The 15,819-nt window shown below is 34.8% G+C and overlaps 1 protein-coding gene across 1 annotated transcript in view; it reads left to right on the top strand.

Annotated features, from left to right (window-relative positions):
* Window positions 1-15,415, top strand: part of LOC142354598 (mitogen-activated protein kinase 1-like) — a 42,530-nt gene extending 27,115 nt beyond the window's left edge. Inside the window, exons 5-6 of the mRNA XM_075406925.1 lie at window positions 5,338-5,548; window positions 14,461-15,415. Of these exons, the coding sequence (XP_075263040.1) occupies window positions 5,338-5,548; window positions 14,461-14,751 (502 nt within the window). The 3' untranslated portion in view covers window positions 14,752-15,415. The remainder of the gene's footprint in view (window positions 1-5,337; window positions 5,549-14,460) is intronic.
* Window positions 15,416-15,819: the final 404 nt, after the last annotated feature.

Genomic DNA, 15,819 nt, shown 5'->3' on the forward strand with positions numbered 1-15,819 from the left:
TAATTCATTATCATTTATTTTTCTCTTATTAGGCATTAGTGCTAACTGTTCTGTTCTCTCTTTACATTCATTGGTAAAATCAATATCACAAACTATATAGTAACCATGATCACTATCATCTGGAGTATTCAATATTGTATCGAGGAACCCCCTTCGCGGATCTAGAGTAGTAGTAGTAAATCGGAAGTCCTTATAAGGTAATTTTTGCATCATTGCATAACCATATAGGTTGTTTGCGTCTATGTACCATTTGGACTTACCATCACTGTTATTTATATATCTATCACCCATTATTCAACATATACCACCTCTCTTTGCTCCAACAAAATCATCTAGCATTTCTTTATCTTGCAATGTATCTAATGTAACACTGCTTGACATTAATCAACAATCAAAACTATAACCTGGTAGACTTACATAATGTAGTAGGTTGAGTCCAAATTCTTTCATACTTAATATGACATCTTCATTCATGCAGTAGTCTAATATTTCCACTGTAAATACTCTATAGTTAGATCTTTACCAGTTTTATGACTGTTTTCATTATTAAAGTTATCTACTTCTTGTGTTGGTAATTTATTATGTAGTGAGGATTTGAAGTCTTCTATTTTTAGATTACCTATAGCTTCATCATAGGTAGCTTTGCTACCAATGGCAGCTTCGCTGTCATACTTATACAAACCAAAGTATTCATATGGATATAATGGTTTAGTTTTACATCCGTGTATCTTTGCCATTTGATCTAGAGGCATAGCTAAGAAGTTATAACTAGCTAAGAATTTGAGACAACCAATGCTAAACATCATAGACTTACCAGCAGCTAGTGTTATGTTATCTACTTTTCTTTTATCATTATTCTGTTTAAAGAGTTCACTGTATAGTAGGTTGAAGTCATAGCCAGAGCCAATATGGAATATTTTTGGAATGAAGTTTTGTTGTTTGTTTCTTAGATTACATATTTCACATGCTGGTCCTCTATATTTACCAGTTTCATGACAATGATCTCTTACTTTATTAATACATGTTTTGCTGCAGATATGACAAGTGTTATTAGTTTCATGATATAATTTATCTGTGATTATCATCTTTTCATTATGTTTGAAATTATTCTCTGTTTCTATTTCTAATAGATCTCTAGCAAATCTTTTGATGCAGCTTAGACCGAAGTAGTGCTTGAAGTTAACTTGCCAGGTGTAACCCACAGCTATTGGAATATATTCAGCTATTACATATTTATGGGTCTCCGACCATCCGGGAACCGGTGTCACCGATGCTTCGCCATAACCATTAGTTGAGACTTCAACAATGCAACATTCTATATCGGCAGTTATAATATTTTTTTATATTCTGACGTTTGTGTTCATTTATAACAGTAATATGTTTTTTCTTAGGACAAACAATCTCTGGTTTGAATGAGTTGTTGCATTCGTGTTTATCATATTTAATTTGTGAGTTAAACCAATAGGTACACCTATCGCAATAATAATATTTAATGTTATTTTTATTTGGGCGATCTATCAGGGTTTCTATATTTTTTATTAGGGCACAGTGTTCTACAAACTAGTATTCTTACATCTTTTCTATCTTTATTAAAATCATCCACTTGTTTAAACAATTCTACTTTACCTCCACCACAAGGTGTGTATACCCAAGTATTAATATTATACAATTTCTGTATTCTTATTATATAAGCAAAATCATCATGTTGTCTTGGTTCAATTAGATTATTTACATATTTACTTTCACGTGTTGCATGGTGCATGGCAGGATGTAGCCAAGCAGTAATAGTTAGTTGTAAGCAGTTGTATTTGGAATTGCGTATATTTAATATTGATTTAGAGTTTTTGAGATCGCAAGGTAAATCTATATAACTACCAATAGATACTTTAGTTGGTTCAATGTTTAACTGAATACTTCTTATTCCGAGAAACTCTTAGCCATAACCTTCATATATTTCCTTTTCAAAATCTAGCCATCCGTGAAACGGCTTCGCCGATTGTTTGAAGTCACCGTAATCATATATTGCGTTATTAATAATATAGTCAGTATTGAAAAATATTTTAGTAGTTTTAACTTCTTCTTTGGTTCTCTTTTTATACTCACACTCGGCGGCGATCTTATATCTGAAACTCTTAACTTTTCTTAAGTGGTAACAGTTTTTAATTTCTTCTAAAGAGTAATTAGTTGCTTCCTCTATGTCTTCAATGTAATTCCCACCTTTATCAGTAATATAAAATTCTCTCATGTTCTGACTTGGAGTTTATATCGAAGTCTTCTGTGTTTTCTAGATACATGCGATTATGACTATATGAATGAGTAGTTAGAGCTATTTTATTCCTAAATTCTTCATGACATTCTTTACATTCATATCCATGAAAGGGGCTCTGCCCTTGTTTCCCCAACGGCTTCGCCGATCTAGTTTTAGAGTAGATATTGTTTTCGGTTTTGGCTTTAGTTTTAATAATATAATAATCTTCATCCGAATTATACACCCTCTCCGAGATTTCGTCTTCTTCAGACTCAAACTTTTTCTCCAATAGTTCCTTATGTTTGAGATCGTATGATTGATGACTGTATAAACCCTTCTTTGATTCAAAGGATAGATTACAGACATGGCAGAAGTTTATGACACTAGTATTATTTGATTGAGACATGATGTATTTATTTAGGGAAATAATCAAAAAATAATTTTTCGAAAAATGAAAATGAAATGCATTAAGTGTATAAATAAACCTTGGAAAGAATGTTGTAATAATTGTAAAGATTTGGAATATTCTTGTTATGTATGTAAAAATATGGTTACAGTGAAAGATTATATAGAACATTTGGGATATCCTTATTCTGATCCTGATCAATATCTAACATGTAGTATGTGTAATGTTTATAAACATATATCATTATATAGATTTAGAAATAGGAAATATAGACTATGTATTTATCTTCATAGATATAGATATGGTCATACTAGAAATCAATTCAGAGAGCATGTTTATAAGTATAATATTCAAGAAGCTAATTTTTCCTCTTTTAATATATCTGTCATGAAGTTTTTGGGTTTTATTGATATATCTGCGAACGAGCTCTGCTCGTGGTAAACCAAGCAGGTTGGTAAGCCACGGACGGAGTCCGTTCCCTGATATTTTAGATCTAGACCTTTTTTCTTAATTAATACCAGATTTAGAATAAATAATAAGCTGGTTTTTTATTCAAGTTACACTGAAAAACACTAATCACTGTGTATCCACCGATCTCAGTGTTTTTTGACTGTATACCCATCACAGTGTGTCCCATATACAGTCTCATAGCAGGGATCATCCTTTTTAAGAACTGTGAATTTGGTTTTTTTTATCTCACTTAGTTTCACAGTAATTCATCAAAGTCGGGGGACGTTCACTGTAGATAGTGAGGAAGGAACCCCAAACCTTCCGTTTGCTAAAGCAACTTAACTAGACTCGATGATTTAACCACTACACCAAGTGAGACAGAAAATTTTAATTTTAGATTGATTAAATATTGATTAGGGGATATATGAAAATTTTTATTATTTTAATATTTCTTTCAATTTTTGTTCAAGTTTTCTTTTTTGTTCAAGTTTTTTCGCAAGTTTGTTTACGTGCTATTTACACGGTCTCACTAGTTTTATGCTAGTATCTGGGGACTTCCACTGGAGTCAGTGGGGATCTGCGAAGCAGTTTCACTGATAGAACCCAACTTATCCGTCTGATAACGATTAATTACCAGCTTAACTCGACACTAGTAGTTTGCACCAAGTGAGACAAGAAATGATAGATTTAAAATATAAAAGAAGTGAATATAGAGAGAATGTATAGTAGTGGATAAAACAAGGAAATCAACAAGTAGTAAAATTTGGCCCTATTCGACATGCGCGATTAGCGTTTGCAGAACGGGACAAATTTTGCTGGTGGTTGATTTCCTTGTTTTATCCACTACTTTCATTGGAACTTATGCTTATTTAATTGTTTTTTAACAGATAGCGTTTTTTCAAATGGCTTCTTTGTTTTTGGCTCCACGTTTAAGTTATTGCGTAGTTTTAGTTTGATTCTGGGCCTTTCTGGCATTGCTTTTTTTTTGCTAGATCACATCTGTTCATGACGAGAACTCTGACTTCTTTTTTAATTGCTCTCGAACGAAGTCTGTAGCAATTCTGTTAGTCCTGTGGTCCTTTTAATGCAATTTGTCGCTTGACCAATTTTTCGCCTGACCTTTTTGACTTTTCGCCCTCAAAAACGGGATAAATAGGTAGAGCTCGGAGGGCATTAAGTTCTATTAGAGCCCTACGGCTTAATTGTTTCAAAATATGCGATTCACCGATCCTAGATAAATATTCATTCCTGTGAAGGGTAATTTGACCCCCTTACTTCACCCCCCCCCCCCCCCCCCCACCACCACCACGCACACTTCATCCCCACACTTCAACTCACCCCCACGCTTCCTCACCCCTCCTCTACATTCCACCCGTAATGCAACATGCTCGACCTCCGCCCGCGCTCACGCCCCTTTAGCTAAAACTAGCCTAACTAAACTGCAGCTTCTGACAAAGTCATCCGCTTGCCAGTCGTTTGAGAGCAATTCTCCTCAAAGTTAGTCGGTTTTGTTTCGAAAATTGACTCTGAACGTTGGCATCGCTGTTTAGTGTGTTGGAACAAAATCTTAGACGCCCGAGGGACTTAGTGCCCCGATACAAAGGATGCTTGCGCCCGAGTGCTGGGCACGAGCAGACGTAGACTAAGATTTTTTTTAGAAAACCAAAGGGCACGAAAGTAATGATTTTCATTTGAAATTTATGTTAAGAGTACAATTAAGCAGATTAGTGAAATAAGTTTTCATAAAAATATAGAGGAGTTGAAATGAACCAAACGTCTTCGATAGTGAATCAGCCAAAAATTTTAGTGATTTGATGCAAATGTCAAAAGTTAGGTTTAGGTTTCTAACTAAGTCTATTTGCTCTAAACTTAGTGTCCTAAATTAGGACAGTAAGTATTGGGCAAAAAGACTTAATTCTTTAAGTCTAAGGGCAAAAAGACTTCAATTCTTTAATGAGTTATCTTCGGTGACTCATTTTCAATGAGTTACAAAACTGATATTTAAAACGTTATTAGCAGAATCAAATTGTGTATTCATTCCAAATCAAATCCTTCTTTTAATGACAGTGCGCCTTGGGGGGAATTGCAAATAAAATGAGCTGGAAGAAGGGAACAAACCGAAAAGATAACTGACTGTTTAATTGATCAAGTTGCTGTTTTTTTAATAAAACCCGAAGATTAATATATGAAACAAATACCAGTTATTCGATTGTTTAGGAAACTTTTTGTTCAGGTATACGAAAGCCATTGATGTCTGGTCAGTGGGCTGCATTCTAGTGGAGATGATAATCAAGAGACCTCTCTTTCCTGGGAGACATTACCTGGATCAACTGGACCTCATCTTGGATGTTCTGGGCTCTCCCAGTCCGGAAGACCTAAGCCACGTGACCAACCGAAATGCCAGGAACTGGGTGGAAAATCTTGCCCCTAAACCCAAGCAACAGGTCTGGATTATTATCGATAATTCAATTAGAAGGCGTTTATTTTGCCATGATCTTTATTAATAGCCGCAATTGATCTGCTGGTCGGGTATATTAGGTCTGTTTTTCATTCAATTCCTTGGATTGTAATTCAGGACTTGTCCTGCTGTGTTTTTTCGCTTTACCCATTTTGCCGCTTTACCCATTTTGCCGCTTTTTTCGACATTTTGCGTGAAATCTTTTTGACTTCTCTAGGCTAGTTTCACTCTTCTGTCATTCTGCTCAAAGTCCTTTTAAACAGCAGCTGCTCAGCAAAGCAATTCAAAATGAAGAGAGTTAGTATTAAAAAAATCGAAGTCAGAAATAGAAACGGGATAAACCCATAAAGCCCATTTTTAGATGCCCGGTACTTGAACTTTGTTCTCATAAGTTTTAGTTACTATCTATAATGCTTATTGGTATTGATAATAGCCCCTGTAGCCTCTCTCTAAGAAACAGAAGTATGTTCAACTACGAAATGACATCAAAATAAATCGCACTTAAAAATGTTTTTATGCGAAAATCAATTTTTATTGATTTTTTCTTTTCTTTCAATCCCAATAGAGTTATGGGAATCAACGGCGGCTATTTTCCGGCAATCTGCCGGGTATGTTTATGTACTGCTGTTATAGGCGCGATAATTTGGTGTGGTGATTTTGATCACGCCAAAGCATTAAGTGGAGCACAAAAGAAAGGAGTTTTAATGTGTTTTAAATGTTTTCACTTTTTTTTTACAGTAGTGATCAAATAATCGATTTTTCACTATCACTGCTTAATGCAAATTACTGTGTAAAACATAAAACCAACCAGTTTTGATTGAAGATGCCTCAACAATCAAAAACTGAAATGAGCAAAAAGCTGTCAAAACTAACAAATAATACAGATAATTTGAAAACAAAATATGGGGAAGAAAATTGAAATAGTTCAAGAACAAAAACCGGTTATCGGAAAGGCAGCGGAAACGATTGATATTAGAATCAGATTATTCAAACACAGAAGCAACAAATCGAATTGAAAGACAATGCCAATGCTTATCCAAGTCGAATTACGAATCAATCGGGAATGGGTCACCTGCGCGGTCGGCATAGTTTTCTGCTTGAAACTCGAATAAAACATTACTTAAAATTTAGGCAGTTTTTAGAAACCAAAAGAGTCATTTTAGTCCGAATTTTTGTCAAGAAATACAACCACCTATTAATTTCCGTGTGCACATACAAAAATACGACAATCTCATTTTTCATTTTATACTGGAGTTCATCCATATCCCTGTCAACATTTTCTGATTTGAGACAGACAATTCCTCAGGCGCATAATGTTAATCCTTAATCATATTCGTGCGGGTCACAACAGAATTGATGTAGTAATATTAGTAGTCGCCGCGTCAGGTCACTTATCTGATACTGTGACTAAAGAAATAAAACAAACGTCACAATTGTACCAAATCAAAATTCGTCATAATATAGGTGCGAGCAAAATGTTGATAAAAATGAGGAGGAGTTCAACAAAACTAGATAATATTTCACAGAAATCAATGAGACTTTTAATTGGACAAAGTTTTGACATGCAACATTGCTATATCTGATCTCTCCAATGATGGCATTCTTTCAATTCTAAACGTAGTATTAAAAGTCAAAAATTTGAGGCTATGATCAGTGAGACAAAGACATCGATTTCACTTAGCATTACATTTTGACAAATTCAGCATTTTAATTCATTCTTCGGTTGTTTGACGGATTTTATATACTATTATTGCACACAATCCAAAAGCCAATTCTAATTCTAACGAATTAAGATTGTTTCCTCAAAATGCTCTTTTTTTGCAAAACAATGGACAAAAACATTAGTACAATACACATATGACTCTTGAATGCACAATGTTTGAATAACTATTTCAACCTTTTTACTAATTTTTTTAACCTTCAGACAGAACTTTTTAGTATACTATTTGAAACGGTTGAAAGAAATCAAAAATGTTCCCAAAATTTTGTTGAACTCCATGACATTCTTTTCACGAAGCGCTAATGAAAAATGATTGTCGTGGGGGGGAGGGGGGAGGGAGGCGTTGTTAAGTAGATTTCCCTAAACATCGTCGTCAAAAAGTACAAGTGATGCTATTTTTTTTCGAGTCCATTGAGTTTCTTCGAGTCCTTGTGGATAGAATTAATAAGGTCACCAGGCAAAAAGACCACTAGGCATCATATCGTTCGAATAAGAACTTATATTTTTGACGAATTACCATTTGGGACATCGATTACAGCCAGGGTGCTGTTGTAAGTTGATTATTAATGGCTCTTGAACGAAGTTCATAGCAATTATTGTAAACGTGTGTCTTGTTTTCGAGTGACTTTTACGCCCTTGACGTTTACGCCCGTGATCTAAAATTCTCTCTCAATCACAATTATAAGCGGCTGAACTCAATTGGCGGCAATTTAATATTAAAAGTCGAATGAAAAGTGCCCAGAAACTGGTGCCATTTTTCACTTTAAATTTAATAGTAGTTTGTTTACCTCTAATGTGGTTATTTGAAGCCCACTATTGAACTTCTTAGTCCCATTTAAGCTCCCCCCCCTCGACTGAAGCAAGTTGCAATTGATTAGAGCTCCCACAGGGTCGTTCGAGAGCAATTCTTCCAAAGTTTAGTCGGTTATGTTCTAAATTTCTTGACAAGAAAGCAGTAGGTGTGACAGATGAGTTTTCAAGTAATTCGGGTCTCAGATTGTATAAGTTTTTCGAATGAAGAGAAACCAACTGGTATTGCCAATCAAATTTTAACTTCAGTTGATCATAGTCTGTCCAGTTAAAAGTAAATGAAGGTTATTTTTCCCCGCCAAAAACTTTAACCATCTGATTCGCCTTTTCATTTCAATTTCTCCAATAAAAACCATCAGGTAAAAGCGACCCAGTTTTGTATCAAGGAATAGAAAGAAAAAATCGACCTTTTTATATTTGGCTAGAATTGCTTAATCAAGATTGGAGTCAATATTACCAATGCAAAGATGGAAATAGCATTAACATTTTTGGCGAAGTTTTAGTGCCATTTTGCAAAGACATTCACCGTTGAAAATCTGTCTTTCTCGAAGAAACGCAGCAGTGAAACCTTTGTTACCAAAAGAACTAAAAGTTTCGATTTCAGAAAAGGATAGCCTTTTCAGTTTTTGAGAAAATATAATTTGAGCAAAGGCTCAAAGGCATAAATTGTAAGCTAACCAAAAAATTAGTTGATTTGAAGCTAAAAGAGTTTTTGAAACATTTTGCGTTGACCTCCCGATATGTAAGAAAGTAGAATTCCCTCAAGAAAAGAATTGGATGGGAAAAGAACATCGCTATCGATAATATCCAAGACATCGTTTTAGAGAACAAATAAGATGCTATCGAGTGAATTAAAAAGTTACACCCAATCAGATTTTGCATACGAACATAAATGGTTTGAATTACGTTATAATTCATAAAGGTCGGAAAAACTTTGTTCAACCTAATTTGGTAAATATAACCACAATATATTATCACTTAGGGTAGTTCTCGGCTGTTAAAAGACGCTGTTTCAAAAGCTAACATAGTTGAATCTTGACAACGTTATTTATGCGTTTGCGCGCTTATTGAAAATTTAATCTCATCTTAGCAATTTGTCCTTGTCACGATGTATATTTTATCGACCAAAGCTCTTCAGATTGAATTTCATAATTTTTAGTTCAGTAGTCAAATTTCTACGTTATAATGCATAGAAAGGTCGTAAAAACTTTGTTTAACCTATTTTAGTAAACATAACCACGATATGTTATAACTTAAGGTAGTTTTCAGTTGTTAAAATACTCAGTTTCAAAGGCTCATTTAGTTGAATCTTGCCGACGTTACCTTTGCTTTTGCGCCTTCATTGAAAATGCTGATCTTATCTTAGCAATTTTTCTTCTTCACAATATACAAATATATCGACCAAATTGTTCAGATTGACTTTCAGAATTTTTAGTTCAGAAGTCAAATTTCTACGTTCTAATACATAGAAAGGTCGTATAAACTTTGTTTTACCTTATTTGTAAACATAGCCACAATATGTTATCACTTAAGGTGGTTTTCGGCTGTTAAAATACGCTGTTTCAAAAGCTAATATAGTTGAACCTTCCCGTCGTTTTGCGTTTGCGCCTCTATAGAATATCCTAATCTAGCATTTTTCTTCGTCTCAATGTATTTTACAGAATTTTTACTTCAGAAGTCAATTATTTTGATTTTCGAATTCTTGCTTAGACGGCAAAGCCCGTCACTAACAGAGTTCATGACCGATTAATAACCGTAATGGCATTGGAACCCCCCCCCCCTCCCAAGATACGAACAAACACCAATTGAAAAATTTTTTGGTCAAATTTTAACATAGGGTAAAAGTGGTCTATTTGGATTATATAGCAGAACTTAATCTCAGATATGAAAAATTTGAGAATATGATGCGAAAGTGTTTGGTCAGTTTGATGCACATAAAAGAATTTATATGCGGCTCACTGGGTGGGTTGAACTTCCACTTGATACAGTTGTGGGCAATCTGAGCTGAAATGGCGATGGAGTTCCCTTCCCCTACTTTTGCGCTGCTTTTTCCGCGCCGAGAAGTTGCTAACGTTATCAGACCAAATCATGAAAGGTGTACATCTGCGTAGCACAAACCGTTGGAATCTCATCACTCAAGAACTTGCTTCCAACGGACGAACAACCGATTCTCAATTTTGAACATTTTTGGTTAGATATGAAAAAAATTACCGGGCAAATCTTTGTACTGTGGCATGCCATCAAATAATGAGAAGTGAAGTTTCGTCAAGAACAAATTAGATATTGTGTGTAAATTATTGCTTTAATTTTTGCTTAATTAGTTATTGCTGGTATTGGAATTTTGAAATTCAGGGATGTACAATGAAGCAGAAGTGAAATATCAGATTTCTTCTATTAGAGTCAAAAAGGAATTTCAGAGCAATTATGCTAAAAGAGTTGTACGAGGCCCTTCATTCGCTTGAAAATAACGAAGCTCCCGGTCCGAGGTTTGTCCGGGCTTCGGGTTTTCAATGCGCGGTCTATCAAAGCTGTTAAATTTTCGATATGAGTCATTGATGATTCTTATTCCACACTTGCATTCCACACTTGCTTATTCCACACTTATTCCTCACTTGCAAGTTTGAAAATTGCTTTTGTCATTTCTTTTTTAAAAATCGACGCAGTTTTATGGAAAAAACATAGACCTGTCTCATTTACTCTAATGTTGCCAAACTTTTTGAACTTCTATCAAGTCAAGTGAACGATTAAATAAAACAAAATACTCTGTTACTCAATTAGGATGACAAAAGTGAAATCGACCCCAGAAGCCTTTTTGGTTTTAGTTGAAGCTTTACTGTTTAATCATAATAAATATAAAAACTTATTGCAATTTCAATTGGATTTGTCAAAGCGTTCAACAATTTTTATGAAACGGAGAGTCATTCCTAGCTGACAGAAAGCGATGTGAAATTAGAGGACGTTTTTTAGAGCAGGCAATGAGGAACCAGAGAGTTGCTTACAGAACAGTTTGTGGGTCCTCTCCTTTTATTTGTACATCAATGACTTCAAAGAAAAAATTGCAAGGAAACTAAAATTTTTGAACTTGCGGATACATTTTTATAAAACTGTGGAACTAAAAGAGTTTGTCCCCGGCACTTGTGAAACCTTTGTTACCAAACGAACTAAAAGTTTCGATTTAAGAAAAGGATAGCCTTTTCAGTTTTTGAGAAAAAAATTTAATCTGAGCAAAGGCTCAAAGGCATAAATTGTAAGCTAACCATAAAATTAGTTGATTTGAAGCTAAAAGAGTTTTGAAACATTTTGGGGTGACCTCCCGATATGTAAGAAAGTAAAATTCCCTCAAGAAAAGAATTGGATGGGAAAAGAACATCGCTATCGATAATATCCAAGACATTGTTTTAGAGAACAAATGAGATGTTATCGAGTGAATTAGCGAGTTACACTCAATCAGATTTTGCATACGAACATAAATGGTTTGAATTACGTTATAATACATAGAAAGGTCGGAAAAACTTGTGCAACCTAATTTGGTAAATATAACCACGATATATTATCACTTAGGGTAGTTCTCGGCTGTTAAAAGACGCTGTTTCAAAAGCTAACATAGTTGAATCTTGACAACGTTATTTATGCGGTTGCGCGCTTATTGAAAATTTAATCTCATCTTAGCGATTTTTCCTTGTCACGATGTATATTTTATTGACCAAAGCTCTTCAGATTGAATTTCATAATTTTTAGTTCAGTAGTCAACTTTCTACGTTATAATGCATAGAAAGGTCGTAAAAACTTTGTTTAACCTAATTTAGTAAACATAACCGCGATATGTTATCACTTAAGGTAGTTTTCAGCTGTTAAAATACGCAGTTTCAAAGGCTCTTTTAGTTGAATCGTGCCGACGTTACCTTTGCTTTTGCGCCTTCATTGAAAATCTTGATCTTATCTTAGCAATTTTTCTTCTTCACAATATACAAATATATCGACCAAATTGTTCAGATTGACTTTCAGAATTTTTAGTTCAGAAGTCAAATTTCTACGTTATAATACATAGAAAGGTCGTAGAAACTTTGTTTTACCTTATTTGTAAACATAGCCACAATATGTTTTCACTTAAGGTGGTTTTCGGCTGTTAAAATACGCTGTTTCAAAAGCTAATATAGTTGACCTTGCCGTCGTTTTGCGATTGCGCCTCTATAGAAAATCCTAATCTAGCATTTTTTCTTCGTCTCAATGTATTTTTACAGAATTTTTACTTCAGAAGTCAAATATTTTGATTTTCGAATTCTTGCTTAGACGGCAAAGCCCGTCACTAACAGAGTTCGTGACCGATTAATAACCGTAATGGCATTGGAACCCCCCCCCCCAAGATACGAACAAACACCAATTGAAGGAAATTGGAAACCTTTTAAGGAAATTTGACATTTAACAGAATTGCTTATCACTCAAAGCATGTTATCAAAGTAAAGAAATGATTATTTGTTAAGAATATGTTGCATTTCATTTCGTAGAGGAATTTTCTCCAGAGGTTTCGTTTTTAAAAAAAAACCAGAGCAGACCTTGTTTTTTTTGAAAGCAAGTGACTAATATCTACAAAAATCATTTTGAAATGGAATGAACATCTGAACATTGAATTTCATCTTGAAATGCGGAAAATGAAATCTTATTAAGATGTTAAAACGTTGAGCAGTTTAAACTTTACAATTCGGAAGAAGATTTCGATACTTTAAACGCTGTTTTTACTTTAGCAGGATACGGAACCTTTAATGTTGATTTAACTTACTGTACTGGATAATTACAATGTATGTTATATCTGATTTTTGAGCTAACCGAGTGGTTTTGAAAGTAATTTACTGTCAATAGAAAAAAAAAGTTTTTGAACGTAGTCTCTTCTCGAAAGTGGATTTAGTTTTACCTGCGGCAATTTGATTGCTGTTCCTAAAGCTGCAATAGCAATAGGTGATTGGAGCTTTTGTAGGCCTTCAAGGTTTTTCATTTTTTCCTCAAGATTTTTGGACACAATCATAGGAAGGCACACTCAATTTAAATATTATTTCTGAATTGATTCGTGCAATTTTCACGAAATTTTATTACTACTGTTTTTTTCACTCTTGGTGAACCTAATTCTGTGTTCATTTGTTTAAATATTTTTTTTCACCCCTGACTTACTCTCAAAATTACATCTTCAATTGATTTTTGCTGGCTTTAATTGCAGGGAGAACGTCGACTCAGGTTATGTTGACCTTACCTAATTGAAAATGTTATTTGAGGGAAACTAAAAGAAAACAAGAGTTGCTCAAAAAACCCGTGAAATCTGAGCATTTATTTTAAAAAAACTTTGGAAAATTTTTTGTCTTTTTTCATGATCTTTTTTTTCAAAAAATTTACAGTTTTTTGAGGGATTTCTTATATCTAAGTTGTTTCCCAAAATTTTGCCTAGTAATTTGTATGTCTAGTTTTGTCTAGTGCATGAAAGTTCCTCGAATTGTTTTTCATAACTCGTCTTGTTTTTGTTTCGTCGTCTCACAGGTTTTTTGTATCACATTATTTTATCAGCTCAATTCGCGAAAGAACAATTTTGACCTTTTCATGTCGCTATTTGCCTACTCTTTTGCTGCTTTTATGTGCATGACCTCATTTTTACCCTGAATTACGTGATTATCAGTTTGACTTAAACCCTCTAAATGATTTTTTTCATAAAAGATGACTTAACAACACATTAAGATGACTCTTAACGCTTTCAAGGTCAATGAAGGACTCCTTTATATTGGTTTATATTAATATTATAGCATGGCAACGAAACGCTGTTATGTATCCCTTGCTATCTTTATTCTGGTGGCCGCCGTATTGGCCGACAGGGCGTTTAGCCGACAACCAAAAAATGAGAAATTTAACCGACAATTTAAGTAAAATGAGCAATAAAACTTATTCTGAAGCTGCGATTGGCCAATTTAAAACAATATTTCGTAAGCGGACACATATAACGCTATTTTTTCATCAACTAGTGTAATTAACGAAGGTTTATCCGTGGTCGGACCGTATTTTACCGCATCTGGCCATGCCTCGAGGGCCATGGCCATGCCTCAGCGGCCCGTGCGACTTGATATGAATCTATCACAACCGAACTACTGATTTAGGGACCAATGAGACTTTTATGACCAATTGAAGTAAACTTTATGACCAATTATGGTAAAACTGTCGGCTAAATTTCTCATTTTTTCCTTGTCGGCTAAACGCCCTGTCGGCTAATTTTCCTAGCACCCTTTATTCTACATCACTTATTTCGGAATTACACATTTCGGCAATCAGTCGGCTATGTTTGTTTCTACTGCTGAATACTTCATCTTTTTTCTACTTATTTTACTTGATTTCAGTGGTCTGATTTATGCGGTGGAAACGCCGATGCAAACTGCTGCGACTTTATTGAGCGTCTGCTGACGTTCGGACCCCACAGACGTGTCACAGTCGAAGATGCACTTGCCCATTCGTACCTTAGCCAGTACTATGACCCAGCCGACGAGCCAGTATTCCCTGGCCCACTCTCCTTCGATGCTGGAATCGACGAGCTGTCGAAGGAAGATTTGAAACAGATGATTTACCAGGAAGTGCGGGATTTCACACCCCATTCGCCACAACCCCAAACAGAAACCATGGATCAGCAATAGCAATGACTACCTACTACTACTATTATAACTATCTTCAGTTCTATTAATAAGCCGGATTTTAATGAGACTAACTTAACTGTTAATGTCAGGACGTAGATTTAATGTGTTGTTTTTATCGACCATATCTCAATCTATCGGCAATAGGTTTAATTCTGTCGTCGTTTTTCGCTGCTGCTTTCCGATGCTGGGTGGTAAGGTGCAAATGAACAAGGTTTTGAACCTTCCAATTTAACACAACTTTTACTATTTTGAAGTTCAAATTTGGCGTCATAAACACCAATCTTAATCGTGTGGCGCCGTAACAGTGACAAAATGAAATACAATTCGTGATAATTTCGGCATCTATAGATTAAGTTTAAAACTATTATAGTGGTTCAAAATCTTGAAAAAATGACAATAAAAATAATGATGTACATTTGTAATGCATTGATCTTGTGCTATTAAGGTCAAGTTTGTTCACATGCTTTACTTTGGCGCCTATGTGGCCGCCCAAGACAAGGACCTGTACGGGGATCGAACCCGCACCCTTTGAATAGATTAGCGACTTTCGTTATTTTGATACTTGCCTTTCTTTTCTCTCTTTCTCAGCCGAGATGATAATTTCGATGACCATGATAATTATGTTGATTGTTTCTATTGCTGAATACATTCTCTATTCTTTCAATCAGGAATATTTTTGCTATGTAGTTTGTGAGTTTCTTTCTACCTGTTTTTTAAATACTAAACATACAGCATCTAAGGAACTGTTTCTATTCAGTTAAGTAATGGTGGAATTTTTCGTATAATTAGCGACAAACCAGTACGTTGTTGTCAATAAATTGTATATTTGGGATAGTTTGAAGGGGAGATAAGAGGAAATTGATTTATGGACCCTAATTCTGTAAAAGGGGGTTTCTTGAAAATGGGTAAAGGAGCCTAATTCTGAAGCGTATGGAATAGTGGCCGAGGTTGACTACCATAAACCTTTCTTGGCAATCATATCAAAGCCATATATGGAGTCTATACCTGATCATGAAAACCAACACCGTTCGAAAAGTTCTTAGAAGAAACAAACCTTTCGTACTTAGT

Source organism: Convolutriloba macropyga, chromosome 15 (assembly GCF_964194025.1).
Source record: "Convolutriloba macropyga chromosome 15, txConMacr16.3, whole genome shotgun sequence".
Classification (NCBI taxonomy): Eukaryota; Metazoa; Xenacoelomorpha; order Acoela; family Convolutidae; genus Convolutriloba; species Convolutriloba macropyga.